At 44.9% G+C, this 21340-nt stretch overlaps 1 protein-coding gene across 1 annotated transcript in view; it reads right to left on the bottom strand.

The window, feature by feature from the left end:
• Nucleotides 1-21340, bottom strand: part of ZRANB3 (zinc finger RANBP2-type containing 3) — a 139431-nt gene that overhangs the window by 4620 nt on the left and 113471 nt on the right. Inside the window, 4 exon segments of the mRNA XM_033943926.1 lie at nt 4994-5125; nt 6218-6620; nt 9005-9145; nt 12719-12861. Coding sequence (XP_033799817.1) covers nt 4994-5125; nt 6218-6620; nt 9005-9145; nt 12719-12861 — 819 coding nt within the window.

Genomic DNA, 21340 nt, shown 5'->3' with positions numbered 1-21340 from the left:
GTATCTTTTATTTTTTTTTTATAAATCTTTATTCATTTTAAAACATACACAAGTGCATACAGAAATACCAGACTGGCTTTACTTAGAATGGCAACTCATGTCTCCTTTAATATTGTGCCACAAACTGAGTATTAAACTGCCAAGGATTTATAAGGATAATCGTATTCTTCTTGATACATGGAAAACTTTAAAATTTGTTAATAATCTAATACCTGTATCATTGCAACAATTCACATGTCAGTCCTTATGGTTAAACTGCAGTATCTAACAAGATGAAAAGTGCACATATACAGTGTGGTACCCTTTCCTTCCTTTATTCAAAGAAATGTATGTCTGAGTGTCTTGGTGGGAGAAGAGACACAGTCCGATGCATCTCAATAGCGTAGTAGCGGCTGGCTAAGGAGAGAGTATTTGGGGGGCGTGAATGATGCCTACTGCTGTGTGTAAGTCGCATGGGGTGTACAGGGCCAGGGCAAGAGTATTGGGTGCTCTAGGTGCTCATGTGGAGGAGGGAGGGGAAGAACAAGCTTTAGGGTAGGCCATGGGAATGGTAGATGGGGAGAAAGCAGGTTTGATGGTGTGCTTTGGGAATGGAAACAGAGTAAGCTATACATATTGTATATGAGGGGAGGAAGGAAGACAGACATATAAGGGTATGTGAGGAAACAAAAAAGAAGAGATAAGGCTAATGCATGTGGGAGAGGTAAAAAAAAAAAAGATAGATGGGGTATGCCCTGGTGGGGGAGATGGAGATGTTGGGTATGTGCCTTTGTGTGGGGAGGCGAGATGGGGGTATGTGTCTGGTGGATGCCTATGGGTACAGCCAGAATAAGGGGTCTTGCTGGGGGGAGGCAGGGAAGGTTAAAATGTGGGGAGAGAGAACCGAACAAGAGAGACAAGCTGGGGAGAGTGGAGTCTAGGAGAGCTTGATATGGATTGTTACCCCAGGATGCTGTCCTCTATTTACAGGTCAAACACTATATCCAAAGCTCTAGGTTGATAAATGAGTTAAGGCAGGGTAAGCTTGAGTTTGGAAAAACTGTTGGGCCCACTTCTACGGAAGGGAGCTATATCACAGATCTATAAATGCCTCAATACCAACAGAGGGACACATTTGGGCTACATGACGGCTTGGGAAGGGATTAGAAAGGGCTGAGTGGGAAGATATTTGGCAGCGGGTACAAACCTTGGGGGTTGGCTACTGCTATAGTGGAAAAGGGGTATAAAGTGTTACTCCGCTGGTATTATACCTTGGTGAATTTGCAATATACGCAGAGAGGAGAGAATGCAGATTGCTGGAGGAGGCATGGGGAGTAGAGGACTTATATTCTTCTGTGGTGGGAATATAGGGTAGTACCGAGGGGGAGGGGGGGGATGGATTTGGAGGCACATATTTAATGTTATGTCAGCCAGTCGGGGGAAATGGGTCCAGCTCACGATAGGCATGACATTATTGAACAGGCCCACTGTGGGCCTGGATGAGGGAGGGGACCAATGGTGTAGGTTAGGCTTTACTGCTGCTATAGATTACACTTCTCCCTCCGTATTCGCTGTGATAGGGGATTAACAGACCCGCGAATACAGAAAAACCACAAATAACTTTTTCATATGTTACTCGTTGTTTTCTATTAAAATCCATCGTGAATATGGTGAAATTGGCCTGTTCCTGAGAGGCAAAACACGGTGAAGAAAGTGCTGGGAATCAGCGATTTTCTCCGTAAACACTTGGAATCAGCGATTTCTCTATGCAAACTGATGTAATTTGGAGGAGGGGGGGGCTAAAAACCGCAAATAATCGAAACCGTGATTGCTGAAACCGCGAATACGGAGGGACAAGTATAGTCTTAGCATCCATGTGGAAGCAGCAATGTGCCCCTGACTAGAACTTGGTAGCTGATAAATTGGATGCTTGGTATGAAATGTATAGGATAACTGCCAGGCAGCGCCACTGTATTTAGATACTTTTATTAGCACCTGGTGGCGCTTTCAGGAGTGGCGATATTCCTGTTATGCTGTTATAATCTCATTCTCTTGATGTAAAAATGGGGAAAGGTGGGGTGGGGGTGGGGAGGTGTAGTTCTTAATGTTTTGTTCTTGTTCAACTGTGACGGGTAGGTGTATTTAAGAAACCCCTGGTTTATTGCTGATTTTTCAATAATAAAAATAAGTTTTAAAAATTCCATTATAATAAAAATAACTTTATTCTTCTATACCGCCATAGTCAGATGACTTCTAGGCGGTTCACATCGAAGAGGGCTGGACAATTAGCAAATTACAGAATACAAAAAGTAAGGGTACAACATATTACACAAGAAATAGACAGGTGGAAAATATAAATTTATGAATTTAGTGCGACTTCTGTTTAGGAGATGAATCTGTCAAACAGTAGTTTTAATTACTCTCCAAAAGGCGCCATAGGTCAGCCTGGCTCCATTGATGTAGTTACCCAGCCAGGACTGCTGTTTGCTTGCTTGAAACATGAAAGATCTGTCCAAAAAGGATTTATATTTGCAGCCGTTGATCCTTGGGTATGCAAATATGTTACAGTTTCTGGTTGACCGTGTGGGGTTGTGTAGTATGAAATGTGGTAGGAGATAGGAAGGCACTAGTCCTCCAGGCCTGCTTGGAACAAATACAGGCAAACTTAAACATTATTCCCGTCTCCATTGGCAACCAGTGTAACTTTCTGTAGTAGGGGCTAATGTGGTCGTTTTTCCTCAAACTGAATATCAAGCGAACTGCCGTGTTCTGTACTAGGACAGAGCCATTTAGGGGTAGTACAAGGGGGGGGGGGCATAGAGAGAGTAGAGAGGGACAGATTCTTCAAACACTCAAAACATAAAAGAACAAGAGGGCATTCGGAAAAGTTGAAAGGGGACAGATTCAAAACGAATGCTAGGAAGTTTTTCTTTACCCAGCTTGTGGTGGACACCTGGAATGCACTTCCAGAGAGCGTAATAGGGCAGAGTACGGTACTGGGGTTCAAGAAAGGATTAGACAATTTCCTGCTGGAAAAAGGGATAGAGGGGTATAGATAAAGGATTACTGCAAAGGTCCTAGACCTGTTGGGCCGCTGCATGAGCGGACTGCTGGGCACGATGGACCTCAGGTCTGACCCAGTGGAGGCATTGCTTATGTTCTTATTCTTAATTTTCGTACTGTTTTCTTTGGGATACCTAGATAAACGATATTGCAGTAGTCCAGTATTGATAGGAGGTGACCCGGGAAACTACAGACCGGTGAATCTGACCTCGGTTCCGGGGAAAATGGCGGAAGCACTGATAAAAGACAACACTGATGAACATTTTGAAAGAAAAAAACTTCTGATAACCAGCCAGCATGGTTTCTGCAAGGGGAGATCGTGCCTAACAAACTTATTGCACTTCTTCGGATGGACAGAGGAGACCCCATAGACATCATATATGTCCAAAAAGCCTTTGATAAGGTACCCCATGAACGCCTACTTCAGAAACTGAAGAACCATGGGGTGGAAGGAGATGTACATAGATGGATCAGAAACTGGTTGGCGGGTAGGAAACAGAGGGTAGGAATGAAGGGCCACTACTCGGACTGGAGGAGGGTCACGAGTGGTGCAGGGCTCGGTGCTCGGGCCGCTGCTATTTAATATATTTATAAATGATCTAGAAACAGGGACGAAGTGTGAGATAATAAAATTTGCAGACGACACCAAACTATTTAGTGGAGCTCGGACTAAAGAGGACTGCAAAGAATTACAAAGGGTCTTGAACAAACTAGGGGAATGGGCAACGAGATGGCAGATGAAGTTCAACGTTGACATGACAATGAAGCAGACGGCACAGTGCGCAGCGGCCGCTAAGAGAGTGAATAGAATGCTAGGTATAATCAAGAAGAGTATTACAACCGGAACGAAAGAAGTTATCCTGCCATTGTATCGGGCGATGGTGCGCCCGCATCTGGAGTACTGCGTCCAATATTGGTCGCCGTACCTTAAGAAGGATATGGCGTTACTCGAGAGGGTTCAGAGGAGAGAGACACGTTTGATAAAAGGTATGGAAAACCTTTCATACGCTGAGAGATTGGAGAAACTGGGACCCTTTTCCCTGGAGAAGAGGAGACTTAGAGAGGATATGATAAGAGACTTACAAGATCATGAAGGGCATAGAGAGAGTAGAGAGGGACAGATTCTTCAAACTCTCGAAAAATAAAAGAACAAGAGGGCATTCGGAAAAGTTGAAAGGGGACAGATTCAAAACGAATGCTAGGAAGTTTTTCTTTACCCAACGTGTGGTGGACACCTGGAATGCGCTTCCAGAGGGCATAATAGGGCAGAGTACGGTACTGGGGTTCAAGAAAGGATTGGACAATTTCCTGCTGGAAAAGGGGATAGAGGGGTATAGATAGAGGATTACTATATAGGTCCTGGACCTGTTGGGCCGCCGCGTGAGCGGACTACTGGGCACGATGGACCTCAGATCTGACCCAGCGGAAGCATTGCTTATGTTCTTAAAGGATGTAGAATCAAAGTATTTTTTAATGGACCTTAATTTCCACAGTGCACAAAAGCATTTCTTCACCATTATATTCGTGTGGTCAACCATAGTTATTTCGCAGCAGACTGTTGAATGGTTAATCTACACATCTACTGGACAAATGGACTATAGCAGGGGTAAGCAATTCCGGTCCTCGAGAGCTGGAGCCATGTCAGGTTTTCAAGATATCCACAATAAATATGCATGAGATAGATTAGCATCTCAAGGAGGCAGTGCATGCAAATCCATCTCATACATATGCATTGTGGATATTCTGAAAACCTGACCTGGCTCCGGCTCTCGAGGACCGGAATTGCCTATCCCTGGACTATAGCATAAGAGATGTTCTTGCTGTTTTTTTGGTTTGGGGAGGGAAGGGGGGGAGATATACACCTGGATGTTAGTTAGGCTGTATTTTTTAGATGGTTTGTTAATGGAACTGAATAAAAACATTTCAACATAAAAATTCCATTGTCACTGACCTCTTTGTGGCAGACAGTGCATAGAGTCTGAAGATTTTCCAAGGAACATTGCCCTCCTCCACCATAAACTGGTCTAATATGATCCACCTGCCAGAACTGGCCTTCTGTAGGATTTTGTATAATTTCATTTAACTACAACAAAGACATAAAATCAGACATTTCTAACAGTCCAGTGAACACTGAATTAATTATACAAAGTGTTTTCACAATCGCCATACATTCTTCTCAGTGCATAGTTGGTCATATCCACACAACAGAGAGATATCATACCATATATACTCGAATATTAACTGAGATTTTTGGGCCCAAAAACGGGGGTCTTGGTTTATATTTGAGTCAGCACTGACCCGCACCCCTCCTGAATCGGGCTGGGACAGGAGGCAGGAGGGATCCCTCCTGTCCCAGCTACCACTGGACCATCAGGTCTCACAACAGACCACCGTGAGGCATTGGGAGGGAGGAAAGGGTAAAAAACCAGGGAAGGAGGGGGGGCTGAATGCAGAGACTGGCAGGGAAGGGAGGGAGTAAGTGAGGGGACTGATTTCTAGCAGTGGCATTTGCTATTATCCAAAAGAAGTGACAATTATATGCACTTCTGATAAGCAGTGACACAAAAATCAACTTTACTCATAAGAAATAAGAATAGCCTTACTTTGTCAGACCAATGATCCATCTAGCCAGTAGCTAAATCCAGGTCAAAAATACCTGGCAAAAACCCAAATAGTAACAACATTCCATGCTACTGATCCAAGGTAAGCTGTGGCTTCCCCCATGTCTATCTCAATAAGGACTCTTTAACTACTTATTCAATTTTATCACCAAGACAGACTATGAAGAAAGATTTTCCACAAGAGTTGGAATGTGCTGGAATGTTTTTAACATCTTCTAGAAACTGCTCATTTAGTGCTAACAAAATCAAATTCAATTGCAAATTGGGTTTCTTTGTCTTCTTCATCTCAATGACTTGTATCTATACAGATAATAATAATAATAAATAATAACTTTATTCTTGTATACCGCCATACCCAGTGAGTTCTAGGCGGTTCACATTAATTAAACATAGTTACATGCAGTTAAGTATTAATTGAACGGATTTGCATCGAGTTAAGTGTTAAATTGAACAGGGATGCAGGCAACGGAGTAGATGAAATTGAGCATGTGTTCAAGAATTCACATTTTTCCCTGGTAAATATAAATCTTTGATTTTCACTTTATTTTTTTTACCTGATCTAGAGTTAGCTGGGACAACCATGTGCTCTCCAGAAGACTCTTACGCTGTCTTTTGGGGGCATCCCTGACAGAAAGGTACAACTCCTGAGCATTCAGACCACAGTGCTGACAAACGCCATGCTCTGTCTCAAACACTTTAGCTCTCATATAGCCTTGACTGGAGCGAACTAAGAAATCTTCATAGCATTTCTGAGAGCAAAATGATGCTTCCCATGTAGCAGCCTGGCACGGTTCATTAAATTGGGACGTTGGCTGCTGGCAGTGCAGGCAAAGTGGTTTCCCTTCCTTGTCTACAACCTGTACATAATCTTTAAACTCGGATGGATGAAGAGTCAGGCTGGGCTGGAAGTCCCCTGAACTAGGAACCTCTGCATCTCTCCCACCTTTGCACAACATCCTGAAATTATAAAAATACCAAATTATGACTAATCAGTTTTTTCCCGACTACAATGAAAGATATATGGATAAATGAACACAGCTGTTGCAGAATAAAAATAAATAGTAACGCCTCTCTTTTCTAGATCAGTGGTTCTCAAGCCAATCCACTGGGGCACACCCTGTCAGTCAGGTCTTCAGGATATCCGTAATGAATATGCATATCTGCATGCACTGCCCCCCATGATATGCAAATTTGTCTCAAGTATATCTCCTGTGGGTGTTCTGAAAACCTGGCTGGATGTGTCCCCCAAGGACTGGTTTGAGAACCACTGTTCTAATAATTATCCATGTATACATATGTATCTAACTTTTTTTTGTAAGTTTTCCAGAAATTTGTAAGACATGACAGCTTTCTTAAAGAAATAAGCCAATAAGTTTTTATTTCAGTCTTAGTAGTTTGCCAGTCCGCCAAATAATTATTTTATTTCCACTGGTCCATAGGTTTAAAAAGGTTAACGAAAACTGGTTTACATTCATCTAGATGAGCTAGAAACAGCACCTATCTGCACTCCTAAATGCCCCCCTCCTTTTTGGAGTACAACAGTGGTTGAGCACAACCTTTTAAGACATGGGATATGGGTTTTATTTTGCTATACACTTCCCCCTCCCGATTCGTGGATTTAGGACTTGCGATTTCGATTATTTGCAATTTCCTAAAATCGGAATCATCTCCACCTGCCTCCCGGACCTTACCTGATGGTCTAGCAGTCTTTCAGGGCAGGAGCAATCTTCCTACGCTCCTGCCCTGTGCAGATCACTCATCCAAAATAGCTGCCGAGAAACTATGGGAACTCACGGCAGCCATTTTGGATGAGTGATCTGCATGGGGCAGGAGCGTAGGAAGATTGCTCCTGCCCCACAAGACCGTTAGACCACCAGCTAAGGTCCAGGATGCTGGCGGGAGTGAGGCGGGAATGAATAAGAGTGAGCCCAAAAGTTATTTGCGAATTTTCAATATTCGTGGCCCAGCTCTGCCCCTAACCCCTGCAAATATTGAGGGAGGAGTGTATTTTATATTTTTCTTTCTTTCTATTACTTAAGAATATTTTTATTTAAACATAATGGGGTTAGACAGTTTCATTCTTACATTATGCTGTTCTGATTCAAAAGGAAAATTGAAAAGGGGGGGTGTTCTGTTTATTGATACAGATGTTATTATGATCTGCAGATAATGTACTATTTTGGCACAAAAGAGCACACCTATTGTAGAGTTCTAAAAGAATATGTGCTTATTTTATGTTTGATAAAGCCTTTAATAAATACGTTTGTAAAGCTAAATGGAGGTGTGGTGTTATAGCATAATATTGTAATCAGACTAGCAGATGAAGGACTAGAGAAGTGAGGTTCAAATACCATTGTCAGTTCTTACGACCTTAAGCAACTTACTTTGGGCAGACTGGATGGATCATTCGAGTCTTTATCTGCCGTCATCTACTATGTTACTTAAGTCTCCATTGCCTTGGTTTCAAACTTATATTACGTATAAGCAGTGGCATGATAAGGGGGTGAGGGGTGGCGGGCACGGTCTTCCTCGTGGCTCTGGAACTCTTCCTACTCTTCGACACCCCCCCTTCCACTCCTCCTCCTGTCATGCGCACAACCCTTCCTTTCCCCCCTAATTCTGGTGCAACTTGTTGCTCGCGTTGGCTTCAGCGCTCTCTTCAATGTCACTTCCGGGACCCACACCTAGGACGTGACAGCAGAGAAAGCACCAAAGCAGACGTGAGCAGCCAGTTTGTGGCTGTTCGCGCAGAAGATAAAAAGGTATGGGGAAGGGGCACGCACGCGCAGTGGGGGGGTTGCCACTGCACCAGGTGCTGCTCACCCCCGCTACGCCACTGCGTATAAGCTCTACAGCAGGGATGGGCAACTCTGGTCCTCGAGGGTCGGAATCCAGTCAGGTTTTCAGGATTTCCCCAATGAATATGCATTGAAAGCAGTGCATGCAAATAGATCTCATGCATATTCATTGGGGAAATCCTGAAAACCCAACTGGATTCTGGTCCTCGAGGACCGGAGTTGCCCACCTCTGCTCTACAGTGACAAGAAAATACAGTACCTGAAAGTAACTCACCTTGAACTGAGAAAAATGTCAGCTAAATCCAAAACCTCTTTAAATCCAAATATAGGAGTGATTTTTTTTTTTTTTTAAGAGGTAGTTTTGCACTATTACTTTGCAAATTAAAATATGGCAGACAAAATGAAAAAAAAAAAGTCAATAAGCAGTTTTCAATCCCAATAACATCCTTTTCATGGTCACATCAATACTCAAGAGGAATTCACTATACAAATGAAAGCCTTATAACACCGGTATCTTTGATCTGCAGTACACAGTGCACTTACTGTATTGCATTGTCCCCTGTTTTCCCAGAAGCTCCATTTTTAATTAAAAACATGGACTCCTTCCTGACAAGACGCAGACTGCCCCCTTCTTTATGAGCTTTATCTAATGAGGCAGCTGCAACATCTTCTTTTGTAAGGTACCTGGGAATAAGAAAAAAATCCTTTAACTTTTTTTTATTTTATTTACTGCAGTCAATAAAAGCAAACATTTAGTTATAGTTTCAGGCACAAAGTTTATTTATCTGAACTCCCAGTCTAATCTGGCTCATTTTAGAATTAAATGTGTCATTTCACTGTTTCTTCCCCCATTCTATTTTACAATTTTAAGAGTTATTTTGCTCCCAGACAAACATCCTTGACTCCTTATGCTTCTTTCTTTTCAACTGGAAGACCAAGTTAAAAACTGCAGTGATGATGTACAACGGGGATGCCCACACTTTTTTGGCTTGCGAGCTACTTTTAAAATGACCAAGTCAAAATGATCTACAAACAATCAAAATACTATGTTGCGCTAGCCAATTTAGCATGCACTAAGCTCTAATGCGTCCATTATATTCTATGGATGTGTTAGCATTTAGTGCGTGCTAAATCAGTTAGCGCACCTTAGTAAAAGACCCCATATTTATTTATATATATACCAAGTGCACCTCTTCTGTCCTCCAGACCTCATACCATTCCCCAACCAATATCTCTCTGTTCCTCCAAGAGTCCAACTTTTCTTCCTTTCTCCTCCACCCCTATTGGCAACATGTCTCCCTCCTCTGTTATGATCTTGCATCTCTCTGTTCTTCCTCAGGGTCTCTCCCCCTCTATCTCTTCTGTCTGCACCTAGTCCAACATAGAAACATAGAAGATGACGGCAGAAAAGAGCTACAGCCCATCAAGTCTGCCCACTCTGCTTACCCACCCCCTGTCTATGCCCTAATGACCCAATTTCCTTATCTTGACCCTCGTAAGGATCCCACATGGGTATCCCATTTATTCTTAAAGTCTGGCACGCTGTCTGCCTCGATCACCTGCACTGGAAGTTTGTTCCAATGATCAACCACTCTCTCTGTGAAGAAATACTTTCTGGTGTTGCCATGAAATTTTCCGCCCCTGAGTTTGAGCGGGTGCCCTCTTATGGCCGAGGGTCCCTTGAGAAAGAAAATATCATCTTCCACTTCGACACGTCCCGTGAGGTACTTAAATGTTTCGATCATGTCTCCCCTCTCCCTACGTTCCTCGAGAGTGTAGAGCTGCAATTTGTTCAGTCTCTCTTCGTATGAGAGACCCTTGAGCCCCAAGATCATCCTGGTGGCCGTCCGCTGAACCGATTCAATTCTGCACACATCTTTACTGTAATGTGGCCTCCAGAATTGCACACAGTACTCCAGATGAGGTCTCACCATGGCCCTGTACAACGGCATTATGACTTCAGGCTTTCGGCTGACAAAACTTCTATTGATACAACCCAATATCTGCCTTGCCTTAGATGAAGCCTTCTCCACTTGATTGGCAGTTTTCATGTCTGCACTGATGATTACTCCTAAATCTCGTTCTGCTGAAGTCCTAGTTAAAGTTTCTCCATTCAAGAAGTACGTCCTGCATGGATTTCCGCTTCCGAGGTGCATGACCTTACATTTCTTAGCATTGAAGCCTAGCTGCCAGGTTGAGGACCAACTTTCCAATGTAAGCAGGTCCTGCGCCATATAATTCTGTAAACTGCATTCATTTACTATATTACATAGTTTGGCGGCGTCGGCGAATAGTGTTATTTTACCTTGAAGCCCTTGAGTCAGATCCCCTATGAATATGTTGAAAAGTAGTGGACCCAGGACTGAGCCCTGCGGCACTCCACTGGTCACCTCCGATGTTTTAGAGAGGGTACCATTAACCACCACCCTCTGAAGTCTGCCACTCAGCCAATCATTGACCCATGCAGTTAGTGTCTCTCCTAACCCCATCGATTCCATCTTGCTTAGCAGCCTGCGGTGTGGGACACTGTCAAAAGCTTTACTGAAGTCCAGGTACACGACGTCCAAAGACTCTCCCAAGTCCAACTTTCTTGTTACCCAGTCAAAGAAGCTGATGAGATTGGATTGGCAGGACCTATCCTTGGTGAATCCATGCTGACTGGGATCCCGAAGAATCCCTTCATTCAAGATCGTGTCCAATTTGCTTTTAATTAGTTTCCATGAGTTTGCACACTATTGATGTGAGACTCACCGGTCTATAATTCACAGCCTCTGCCCTGCAACCCTTTTTAAGCAGAGGAACGACATTAGCTAATTTCCAGTCCAGGGGAACTTTCCCCTTACTTAGGGAGAGATTGAATAGCTCAGCCAACGGTTTTGCCCCTGATGCTGTCGGGGACAGTTGGGGAGTCGGCGGGGCAAGTGGGCTTGGGCTCCCTCTTGCTCCCGATGCTGTCGGGCACGGTCGAGCTGGTGGGGCAAGAGGGCTTGGGCTCCCTCTTGCCCAGATGCTGTCGGGGGTTCGGGGTGTCGCCAGGCAGGAGGGCTTGGGCTCCCTCCTGCCCCATCGTAATTGCCGGGGGAGGGCTGATCACTGCAGGAGAGATGGCTCATCTCTCCTGCCGGCGATGGTAATCGCCCACCTCCCTCCGAACCGCAGCACTTTGGGGTAAGGATCACCGGCAAAGGAGATGCCCTGCCGCGATGCTCACCCCGAAGTGCCGCGGTTCGGAGGGGGGAGGGCGATTACCATCGCCGGCAGGAGAGATGAGCCATCTCTCCTGCAGCGAACGTTGCAGTAGGGGTAGGCAGGTTGCTGGGGCCACTGAGCTGCAGCGATCAGCTAAGTGGCCCCTTTTCAGCACTTATATCTGTTTTGACTTGGTCTAAGTCAAAACGTATAAGTGCCGACTAGGCAACCTGCCTAAAGTTTTGGTTATACCTGCTGCATGCCTAGGTCTAGGTCAGCCCACCTCCCGCCCTTTCCCCTCCTCTAAAAACGCCTCTTTTCGCTCTATGCGTTTAGAGGCAGGGGAAAGGCCTAAGCTGGTTTTAGATACGTCTAAAACCAGCTTTGATTATGGGTACTTGGACGATCAGGCTTTTTGATCATCCAAGTACCCATTTAGGCCACTTTTTAGACTTTTTTTTTTTTTATGAGCCCCATAGGATACATTAAAAAATCTGCATGAGATCTGTCTCAGCTAATAGGTAGGATTCAAATCTATTTTTTTGTTGTAAAATTGTTCTAGCTTGCTTATGAAGCAACATCAATACAACTTAGATTTTCATCAAAATATGCTAGCAGGCTTCGACAAAGAGATCCCACATTTGGAAAACCACTACAGAATGGCATACACTGTTCTCTTACCTAATCCACATTAATTAGAACATTTTTTTTCAATTAATGCAACCTCCTCCAGTCTACAAGATATTTTGCAAGACATACAATTATGAAAGTGACAGAAAATCAACTTAAATCCTGGTTGAATAAGGCTAACTATTGGAAAAAAAACAAACAAAAAAAACACACCAACGACAGCCCCTTTCAAAGGACAGGCAATCTGTTCTCACTTAATTGAACTAATCCAGTTCATACAACAGACTTAATTTTGTCACTATGAAGCAAGCTGTACCTTCCTGTTCAGCTTTTATTATTTCAACACAATTTCATAACAAGCTATACAAGATTCCATGAGGTCTCCTTAAGCAATAAAGCACAAGAAAAAATCCTCATGAAATTAACTAGAAATCTCACCTTTTGGTACTACTATGCCTTGCTTGCTGCTTAGTAATATCTCCTAAAGCAAGAATCGGACTGCAAAATATCTGTCCACTCTTTCTTAGAATTTTCTGCTTCATGCTTGGCAGGCTGTTCCATTCTCTCACAAACCTTAAAATCTATTTAAACATTAAAAAAAATAAAAGAGAATCAGTAAATTTGGTTATAATGCCTGCAGTGGCTTAAGAATATATGTAAAAAAGTGAAAACATACATAATTCTCATCACCTGAAAAGTGTTAAAAGCATCACTAAATATACAATCCCATTAGCATGGTAGTTTGAAACAACCAAACAGTAATACATCATTGTGCATCAAGGAGACTGGTATAGAAACATAGAGTATGATAGACGAAAAGGGCCATCGGCCCAACAAGTCTGCCCACTCGAATAACCCTTCCCATTAAACACTCCCCCAAAGTGACCCCACATGTTTGTCCCATTTTTTCTTAAAATCCAGCATGTTGTTGGCCTCAACTACCTGAAGTGGTAGATCATTCCAACGATCAACCACCCTTTTGGTGAAGAAATACTTCCTGATGTCACCATGAAATCTCCCACCCTTAATTTTTAACAGTTGCCTTCTTGTAGTCGTAGGTCCTGTGAGGAAATAGATGTCTTCTTCTACCTCAATACGGCCAGTAACATATTTGAACGTCTCTATCATGTCACCCCTCTCTCTGCGTGTGTATAGCTGCAGCTTACCTAGGCGTTCTTCATATGGGAGATCCTTGAGTCCTGAGACCATCCTAGTGGCCATTCGCTGAACCAATTCCATTCTCAGCACATCCTTTTGACAGAGTGGCCTCCAAAATTGAACACAATATTCCAGATGGGGTCTCACCATGGACCTGTACAACAGCATTATAACTTCAGGCTTTCAGCTGACAAAACTTCTTTGGACGCAACCCAGCATTTGTCTAGCCTTGGATGAAGCTTTCTCCACTTGATTGGAAGTCTTCATATCTTCACTAATGATTACTCCCAGGTCCCGTTCTGCAACAGTTCTTGTTAAGGTCTCACCATTTAGGGCACATGTGTCAAACACAAGGCCCGCGGGCCAAATCCGGCCCGCCAGGCCTTGCAATGTGGCCCGCACCGCGCTGTCATCACTGCACGCCGCTGCGTTCCATCACAATGACGCGTGGTGACATAGGAGGCTTGTGAACTCGCCGGCCGTACTTGCTATCTATCTCCCCCCATCGACCGCCCCCCCCAAGAACCTTCGACCGCCCCCCCAGCCGACCCGCGACCCCCCTGGCCGACCCCCACGACACCCCACCCCCCTTCCCCGTACCTTTCTGTAGTTGGCCGGACAGACGGGAGCCAAACCCGCCTGTCCGGCAGGCAGCCAACGACGGAATGAGGCCGGATTGGCCCATCCGTCTCAAAGCTCCGCCTACTGGTGGGGCCTAAGGCGCCTGGGCCAATCAGAATAGACCCGGGAGCCTTAGGTCCCACCAGTAGGCGGAGCTTTGAGACGGATGGGCCAATCCGGCCTCATTCCGTCGTTGGCTGCCTGCCGGACAGGCGGGTGTGGCTCTGGTCTGTCCGGGCGACTACAGAAAGGTATGGGGAAGGGGGGTGGGGGTGTCGTGGGGGTCGGCCAGGGGGGTCGGAGGTTCTTGGGGGGGCGGTCGATGGGGGGAGGGGGGTTTGCGTCGAGGGCAGGAGGGCCTGGGATCCCTCCTGCCCGTAATGTAGTGCGGGGTGGGGGTAGGGGGTCGCCGTGGTCAGGAGGGTTTGGGCTCCCTCCTGGCCCCGAACAACTAGCGGGGGGGGGGGGGCGCCAGGGCCAGGAGGACTTGGGCTCCCTCCTGGCCCGATATTGTCGGGGAGTTGGGGAATCGGCGGGGCAAGAGGGCTTGGGCTCCTTTTTTGCCCCGATCGTGTCGGGGAGTCGGGGGGGCAAGAGGGCTTGAGCTCCCTCTTGCCCCGATTGTGTCGGGGGTGCCGCGGTTGGCTGGGGCAAGAGGGCTTGAGCTCCCTCTTGCCCCGATCGTGTTGGGAGTCGGGGAGTCGGCGGTCCTTCGGGGTGGGGGGGGGGAACTATGTAAAAAAAATACACAGCAGAAGCTGCCAGTTCCTGGCATAAAGTGTAGGCATAAAAATCGCAACAGAATCTGCTATCTGTACCCAGCCAGGCATTTATTGACTGACTTTTTCATTCTAACGCAGATTTCCAATAAATTACATCTTTTACTGCCAATATTGATCCCAAAATGTCCAGGAAAAGAAAAGTTGACAGTAAAGGCAGACAATTTAATGACAAATGGGAAAATGAATACATGTTTGTGCTTAGTGAGGGCAAACCAGTGTGTATATTGTGTTATGAGACAGTGTCGGTGATGAAAGAGTACAATATACGTCGTCATTTTGACACCAAACATAATGTTAAGTATGGCAAATATACTTTGGAAGAAAAGCATAAAATTGTTAAAGAACTAAAAGGCAAACTACAATCACAGCAGCAAATGTTTACAAAGGCTACAGCGAAAAATGATGCTGCAGTGAAAGCAAGCTTTATAGTGGCTGAAGAAATTGCCCGTACTTCAAGGTGTTTTTCAGAGGGTGCCTTTTTGAAGCAATGCATGCTAAAAGTGTGTGAGAAAGTATGCCCAGACCAGATACAGAGTTTTCAAACTGTCAGTTTGTCAAGAAACACCATTGCAGACAGAGTTCAAGAACTCTCAGGAAATCTATCATCACAGCTGGCCGAACAGGCATGCAGTTATCTCGCTTTTTCACTTGCTATCGATGAAAGCACAGACAACACTGATACAGCGCAGCTGTCCATCTTTATACGTGCTACGAAGACCGACCTCTCTGTCACTGAGGAACTTTTGGATGTAGCTGCCATGCATGGGACGACGACTGGTAGAGATATATTTGAGGCTGTGGAGAAATCTATAAATAATTTTAAATTACCCTGAGAAAAGTTGGTGGGGCTAACTACCGATGGCGCACCTTCAATGTGCGGAGAAAAGAAAGGCTTGGTTGGACTAATGAAGGAAAGAATGCAAAAAAGTCACTGCCACACACCCTTGATTACTTATCATTGCATCATCCACCAAGAGGCTATGTGTGGAAAAGTTCTGGACATGAATGACATAATGACCACAGTCATTAAAACTATTAACTTTATAAGGGCACGTGGCCTGAATCATCGCTAGTTCCAGCAGTTTTTACAGGAGGTGGGTGCAGAGCATGGAGACGTGCCATACCACACAGAAGTAAGATGGCTGAGCAAGAGCGCAGTCCTCAAAAGATTTTTTGAGCTCAGAGAACAAATTGCTCTTTTCATGGAAAGTAAAGGAAAGCCCTTGCCTGAACTGTCGGATCCCGCCTGGCTATGTGATTTTGCTATGATGTGTGACATATGCGAGCATCTTGCCCAACTGAATCTGAAGCTGCAGAGACGCAAACAAGTCATCACGAAGATGTCTGACATGATCACAGCATTCCAGCGTAAACTTCAACTATGGAAGTCCCAACTGGAACAGGACAATCTTGCCCACTTTCCCGTTTGTTTGAGTATCTCAACCACTATTTCTGGTACTTTTCCTTGCAGTCGGCTGGCTACCAAAGTTAGCTGTTTACTAAGTGAATTTGAGCGGCGCTTCTCTGACTTTAGAACACAGCACTCAGGCTTTGACATCTTTGCCAATCCTTTTACAGTTGATGTCAACAATGTGCCCCATCACCTTCAGATGGAGATAATCGAGCTTCAGTCTGACAGTGGCCTGAAATCAAGGTTTCAGGATGTTGAAATTGAGGACTTCTACCCTCTACTGCCCCCTGACTCAATGCCAGAGCTCCGACTTCATGCTGCCCGTATTCTATCCATGTTCGGGAGCACCTATCTTTGTGAACAGATATTTTCAATAATGAATCTGAACAAAAACAAGCACAGATCACGCATTACCGATGACAACCTCCATGCTGTTTTGCGGGTTGCTACAGCCCAAGAAATAAAACCGAACATTGACTCATTGATACGGGGAAAACGGTGTCATACATCTAGCCAGAAAACAAAACAATGAGCATTTTAGGTACATTCCAATATTACTGTTTTGCTTGATACCAATATTACTGTTTTGCTTGATAGCATGTGAGTTGGTTAACAGCACTGTTAAGGAAAAGATTGTTCCACTCATTTTAAATTCACATTTCTGGTTAACATTGTCAGTTTATGACTGTTCAGTAAACCATTCGGCCCGCGATTTAGGCTGGATTTTAGATTTTGGCCCCTTCTCTGATTGAGTTCGACACCCCTGATTTAGGGTGTAAGTTCTGCATGGGTTTCCACTACCAAGGTGCATAACCTTGCACTTTTTGGCATTAAAACTCAGTTGCCAAATATTAGACCATTTTTCCAGTAAAAGTAGGTCCTGTGTCATAGTGTCGGGCACGGTTACTCTGTCCACTACGTTGCACAGTTTAGCGTCATCGGCAAATAACGCAATTTTGCCTCGAAGTCCCTGATATTAAATAGGATTGGACCCAAGACCAAGCCCTGCGGCACTCCACTAATCACTTCCGACGTTTCGGAGGGAGTACCATTTACCATTTACCTTTGAAGTCTGCCACTGAGCTAGTCTTTAACCCATGCAGTCAATGTTTCTCCTAAGCCCAACGAACTCATCTTGTTCAATAATCTACGGTGTGGGACACTATCAAAAGCCTTACTGAAGTCCAAATACACGACATCCAGGGACTCTCCCTTATCTAGCTTTTTCGTTACCCAGTCAAAGAAGCTAATTAGATTGGATTGGCAGGACCTTCCCTTTGTAAATCTGTGCTGGTGGGGATCCCTCAGCCCCCTGTCATTTAGAATCGTATCTAATTTGTGTTTAATAAACGTTTCCATAAGTTTACACACTATTGATGTGAGACTGATCGGTCTGTAATTTGCCGTCTCTGACCTGCAACCCTTTTTGTGGAGCGGAATGACGTTAGCTGTTTTCCAGTCCAATGGGACTTTTCCAATGCTTAGGGAAAGATTGAAGAGCGCAGCTAACGGCTCCGCCAGGACATCTCTCAATTCCCTAAGCACTCTGGGGTGTAGTTTATCTGGTCCCATGGCTTTGTTCACCTTGAGTCTTGATAGTTCTTGGTAGACGCTGCTGGCGGTAAATTCAAAATTCCGGAACGAGTCTCCTGAGCTTTCCCTTGTTTGCAGCTGTGGACCAGAACCTAGCGCCTCACAGATAAAGACCGAGCAGAAGTATTTATCGGAGTCCGATTCTACATAATTACCGTCGGGTTTCCTTAGGCGCACTATTCCGTCTGTGTTCTTTTTTCTGTCGCTAACATACCTGAAGAAGGATTTATCCCCTTTTTTAATATTCTTAGCCAAATTTTCTTCCATCTGGAGTTTGGCATATCTGACTGCTGCTTTAACAATCCTAGATTTTACCAGATAGGTTTCCTTAGCTTCTAGTCGTTGTGATTGTAGGATACAAATGCTCTTTTCTTCTGTTTTACGAGTTTCGAGATCTCCGCAGAGAACCACTGGGGTTTATCATTTCTCCTCCGTTTACTCACGGTCTTTATATAGAGATTGGTTGCTTCCTGTAGGATAGATTTCAGAGCTGACCACAGTACTTCTACACTGTCTGTCGTGTCCTGGTTTTGCAGCGCCTCAGACAAAATCTTGAAGTTAGTGCCCTTAAAGTTAAGGACCTTTGTTGATGTGTTTGACCTAGTGAATCCCTTCCTGAGGTGAAACCACACCATGTTATGGTCACTGGAGGCCAACACATCACTTACTGATACCTCTGTGACACTATCTCCATTGGTGAGTATCAGGTCCAGGATCGCCTGATCCCTGGTGGGCTCCAATACCATCTGTTTGAGTAGTGCTCCCCGTATGGAGTTTAGTAACTTTCTGCTGCCGCTGGTTGTAGCAGAAAGTTTGTTCCAGTCTCACTTTGTGTTCAAGCTCATGTGTTTAAAAAAATATTACTCCTCAAGCAGTAAGCAAATTTTATGCAAACATATCAAGAGCTAGATGCACTAAAGATATTGACTGGATTGCTGTTGCCAATTCTCTGGCAGTGATCGATGCGCTATCAAGTTTTCATGCAAATGATTTTCACGGTGATGCAAATGTGATTGATCAATCACTCAGTGAGCGATTGACACATGTGCAGAGCCCTAACAGCAGTGACAGGGGAAGCAGCCTCCTGTCACTGCTGTTAGGGCTTCTTTTTTAAATGGCCATGCCCTCCCTGCGCCAGCCCCCCCCCCTTGAGCCACTGTCTTCCCTGAACCCCCCAAAATGGCAAGAAGGATACCCACTCCCTCCTGCCACTGGATACCCCCATCCCCCAAACCTTCCCCTGAATCTCTCCGTACCTTTTTTAAAAAGTAAGACACAGGAAGTCCCACTCTGAGGTTCCTGCTTTGGGCTGCCAGTCCTAAATGATGGGCCTTCCCCTCCCCGGTGCATCATGTGATGCACGGGGAGAGGCCAAAGGCCCTGATTGGCTCTGATTGGCCTAAGGCCTTCTCATGCAGTTGCATCATCCTGCTCGCCAGATTGTTATCTCTCCCTACTAGGTATGTGATCTGAAGCAACATGTCGTGGCTGGTGGACCACTGCCACATCCCAACTGCTTCCTGACACAAGGGGTAGGATCCCATACTCCCCTGCTTGCTGACAATAATATATGGCAATCTGATTGCCTGAGAACATTTTGGTTCATTAACCAGTCTCTGAAAGTCTTTAGAGCATTCCAAATTGTCCAAAGCTGCAGAATAATTATGTGAAGCTTAATCTCTTGAGTGGACCATTGTCCTTAGGGTGTGAAGCCCCTGCATTTAAGTTCCCCAATCCAGATTGGATACATTTGTGTTCAGAAATTGCTGGGGCAGAGAAATTTGGAATGGGAGTCCCAGAGTCAAATTGGACCTAATCACTCACTAAAGAAGCGACTGAGCTAACTCCAGTGTGACCAAGGTCACATCTATAAGGTTCCCCATGGACTGACACCACTGGGATACTTGTTTAAGGCTTGGAGGTTGAGAACTGGACAAAGACCTCTTGTCTTCTTTGGAATAAGGAAATACCTGGAGTAGAACCCCTGATTTTTCTGAGAAGGGGGAACTACTTCTATGGCATTTAGCTGAAGTATAGTTTCGATCTCCTGAAGAAGAAGGGATGTCAGTTGAGATGTGAAAGAGTACTCTCTTGGAGGGTGATCGAGAGGAATGGAGATAAAATGGAGAGACTAACCTTTCTTAATGACCTTGAGGACCCAGGTGTCCATGGTGATGAGTCCTTTGCTGATGATAAAACAGAAGTCGACATCCAATGGGTTGGGGAAGAGGCTGAGAAGAAGGAATTTTGGCTAAGATCTCTAAAAGCACGTCAAAAAAACTAGGCTGGCTTCTGAGAAGCCGAAGGTTGAGGCTTCTGTTTCTGCTTCTTCTGTGGTGGAGGCTTAGAAGAAGAGGGTGTTGTTGGATAACACCTCTTATAGGAAGAAGTAGATTTTTGAGAAGGCTTAGATGGTTGAGCCTTAGTCTTAGATCCTGTTAAAGTATTCCAACTCTGCTCATCCTGAGTCAGTCTTTGAGTAGCATCCTCCACCTTGTCGCCAGAGTTCTTCACCAAGACAAGGAATGTTTGCTAACTGGTCTTGAAGATTAATATTTATGGCTGAAACTCACACCTATGCAAGATGTCTCATAGCAATTGACATTGCTGATGCTCTGAATGTTATCTCAAATACATCAAATTATGTTCTTGTCATAAATTTTTGTGTTTGAAGGTCCTGGCAACTCAGCTTCAATGCCAAAAAATGCAAAGTCATGCACCTGGGCAGCCAAAATCCATGCAAGACTTACACCCTTAATGGCGAGATCCTAACAAGAACTGAAGCAGAACGAGACTTAAGGGTGATCATCAGTGAGAACATGAAGACTGCCAATCAAGTGGAGCAAGCTTCATCCAAGACAAGGCAAATCATAGGTTGCATACGCAGGAGTTTCGTCAGCCGTAAGCCTGAAGTCATTATGCCGTTGTATAGATCCATGGTGAGGCCCCACCTGGAATACTGTGTGCAATTCTGAGGCCGCATTATCGTAAGGATGTGCTGAGACTGGAGTCGGTCCAGAGAATGGCCACCCGGATGGTCTTGGGACTCAAGGATCTCCCATACGAGGAACGGCTGGATAAGTTGCAGCTGTACTCACTCGAGGAACGCAGAGAGAGGGGTGACATGATCGAGACATTCAAGTATCTCATGGGCCGCATTGAGGTGGAAGAAGATATCTTCTTTTTCATGGGTCCCGTGGCAACAAGGGGGCATCCGTGGAAAATCAGGGGCGGGAAACTGCACGGGGCCTCCAGGAAATTCTTTTTCACTGAAAGGGTGGTTGATCGCTGGAATAGTCTTCCACTTCAGGTTATTGAGGCCAGCAGCATGCCTGATTTTAAGGCCAAATGGGATAGACACGTGGGATCTATTCACAGAGAAAGGTAGGGGAGGGTCATTGGGGTGGGCAGACTAGATGGGCCGTGGCCCTTATCTGCCGTCTATTTCTATGTTTCTATGAAGTAGACTGTGAGTATTCTGTTGAAATTCTGGTA

This window comes from Geotrypetes seraphini, chromosome 5 (genome assembly GCF_902459505.1).
Source record: "Geotrypetes seraphini chromosome 5, aGeoSer1.1, whole genome shotgun sequence".
NCBI classification, from domain to species: domain Eukaryota; kingdom Metazoa; phylum Chordata; class Amphibia; order Gymnophiona; family Dermophiidae; genus Geotrypetes; species Geotrypetes seraphini.
Note: the sequence above shows the minus strand (reverse complement) of the source record. Positions and strands in the feature narration are given on the sequence as shown.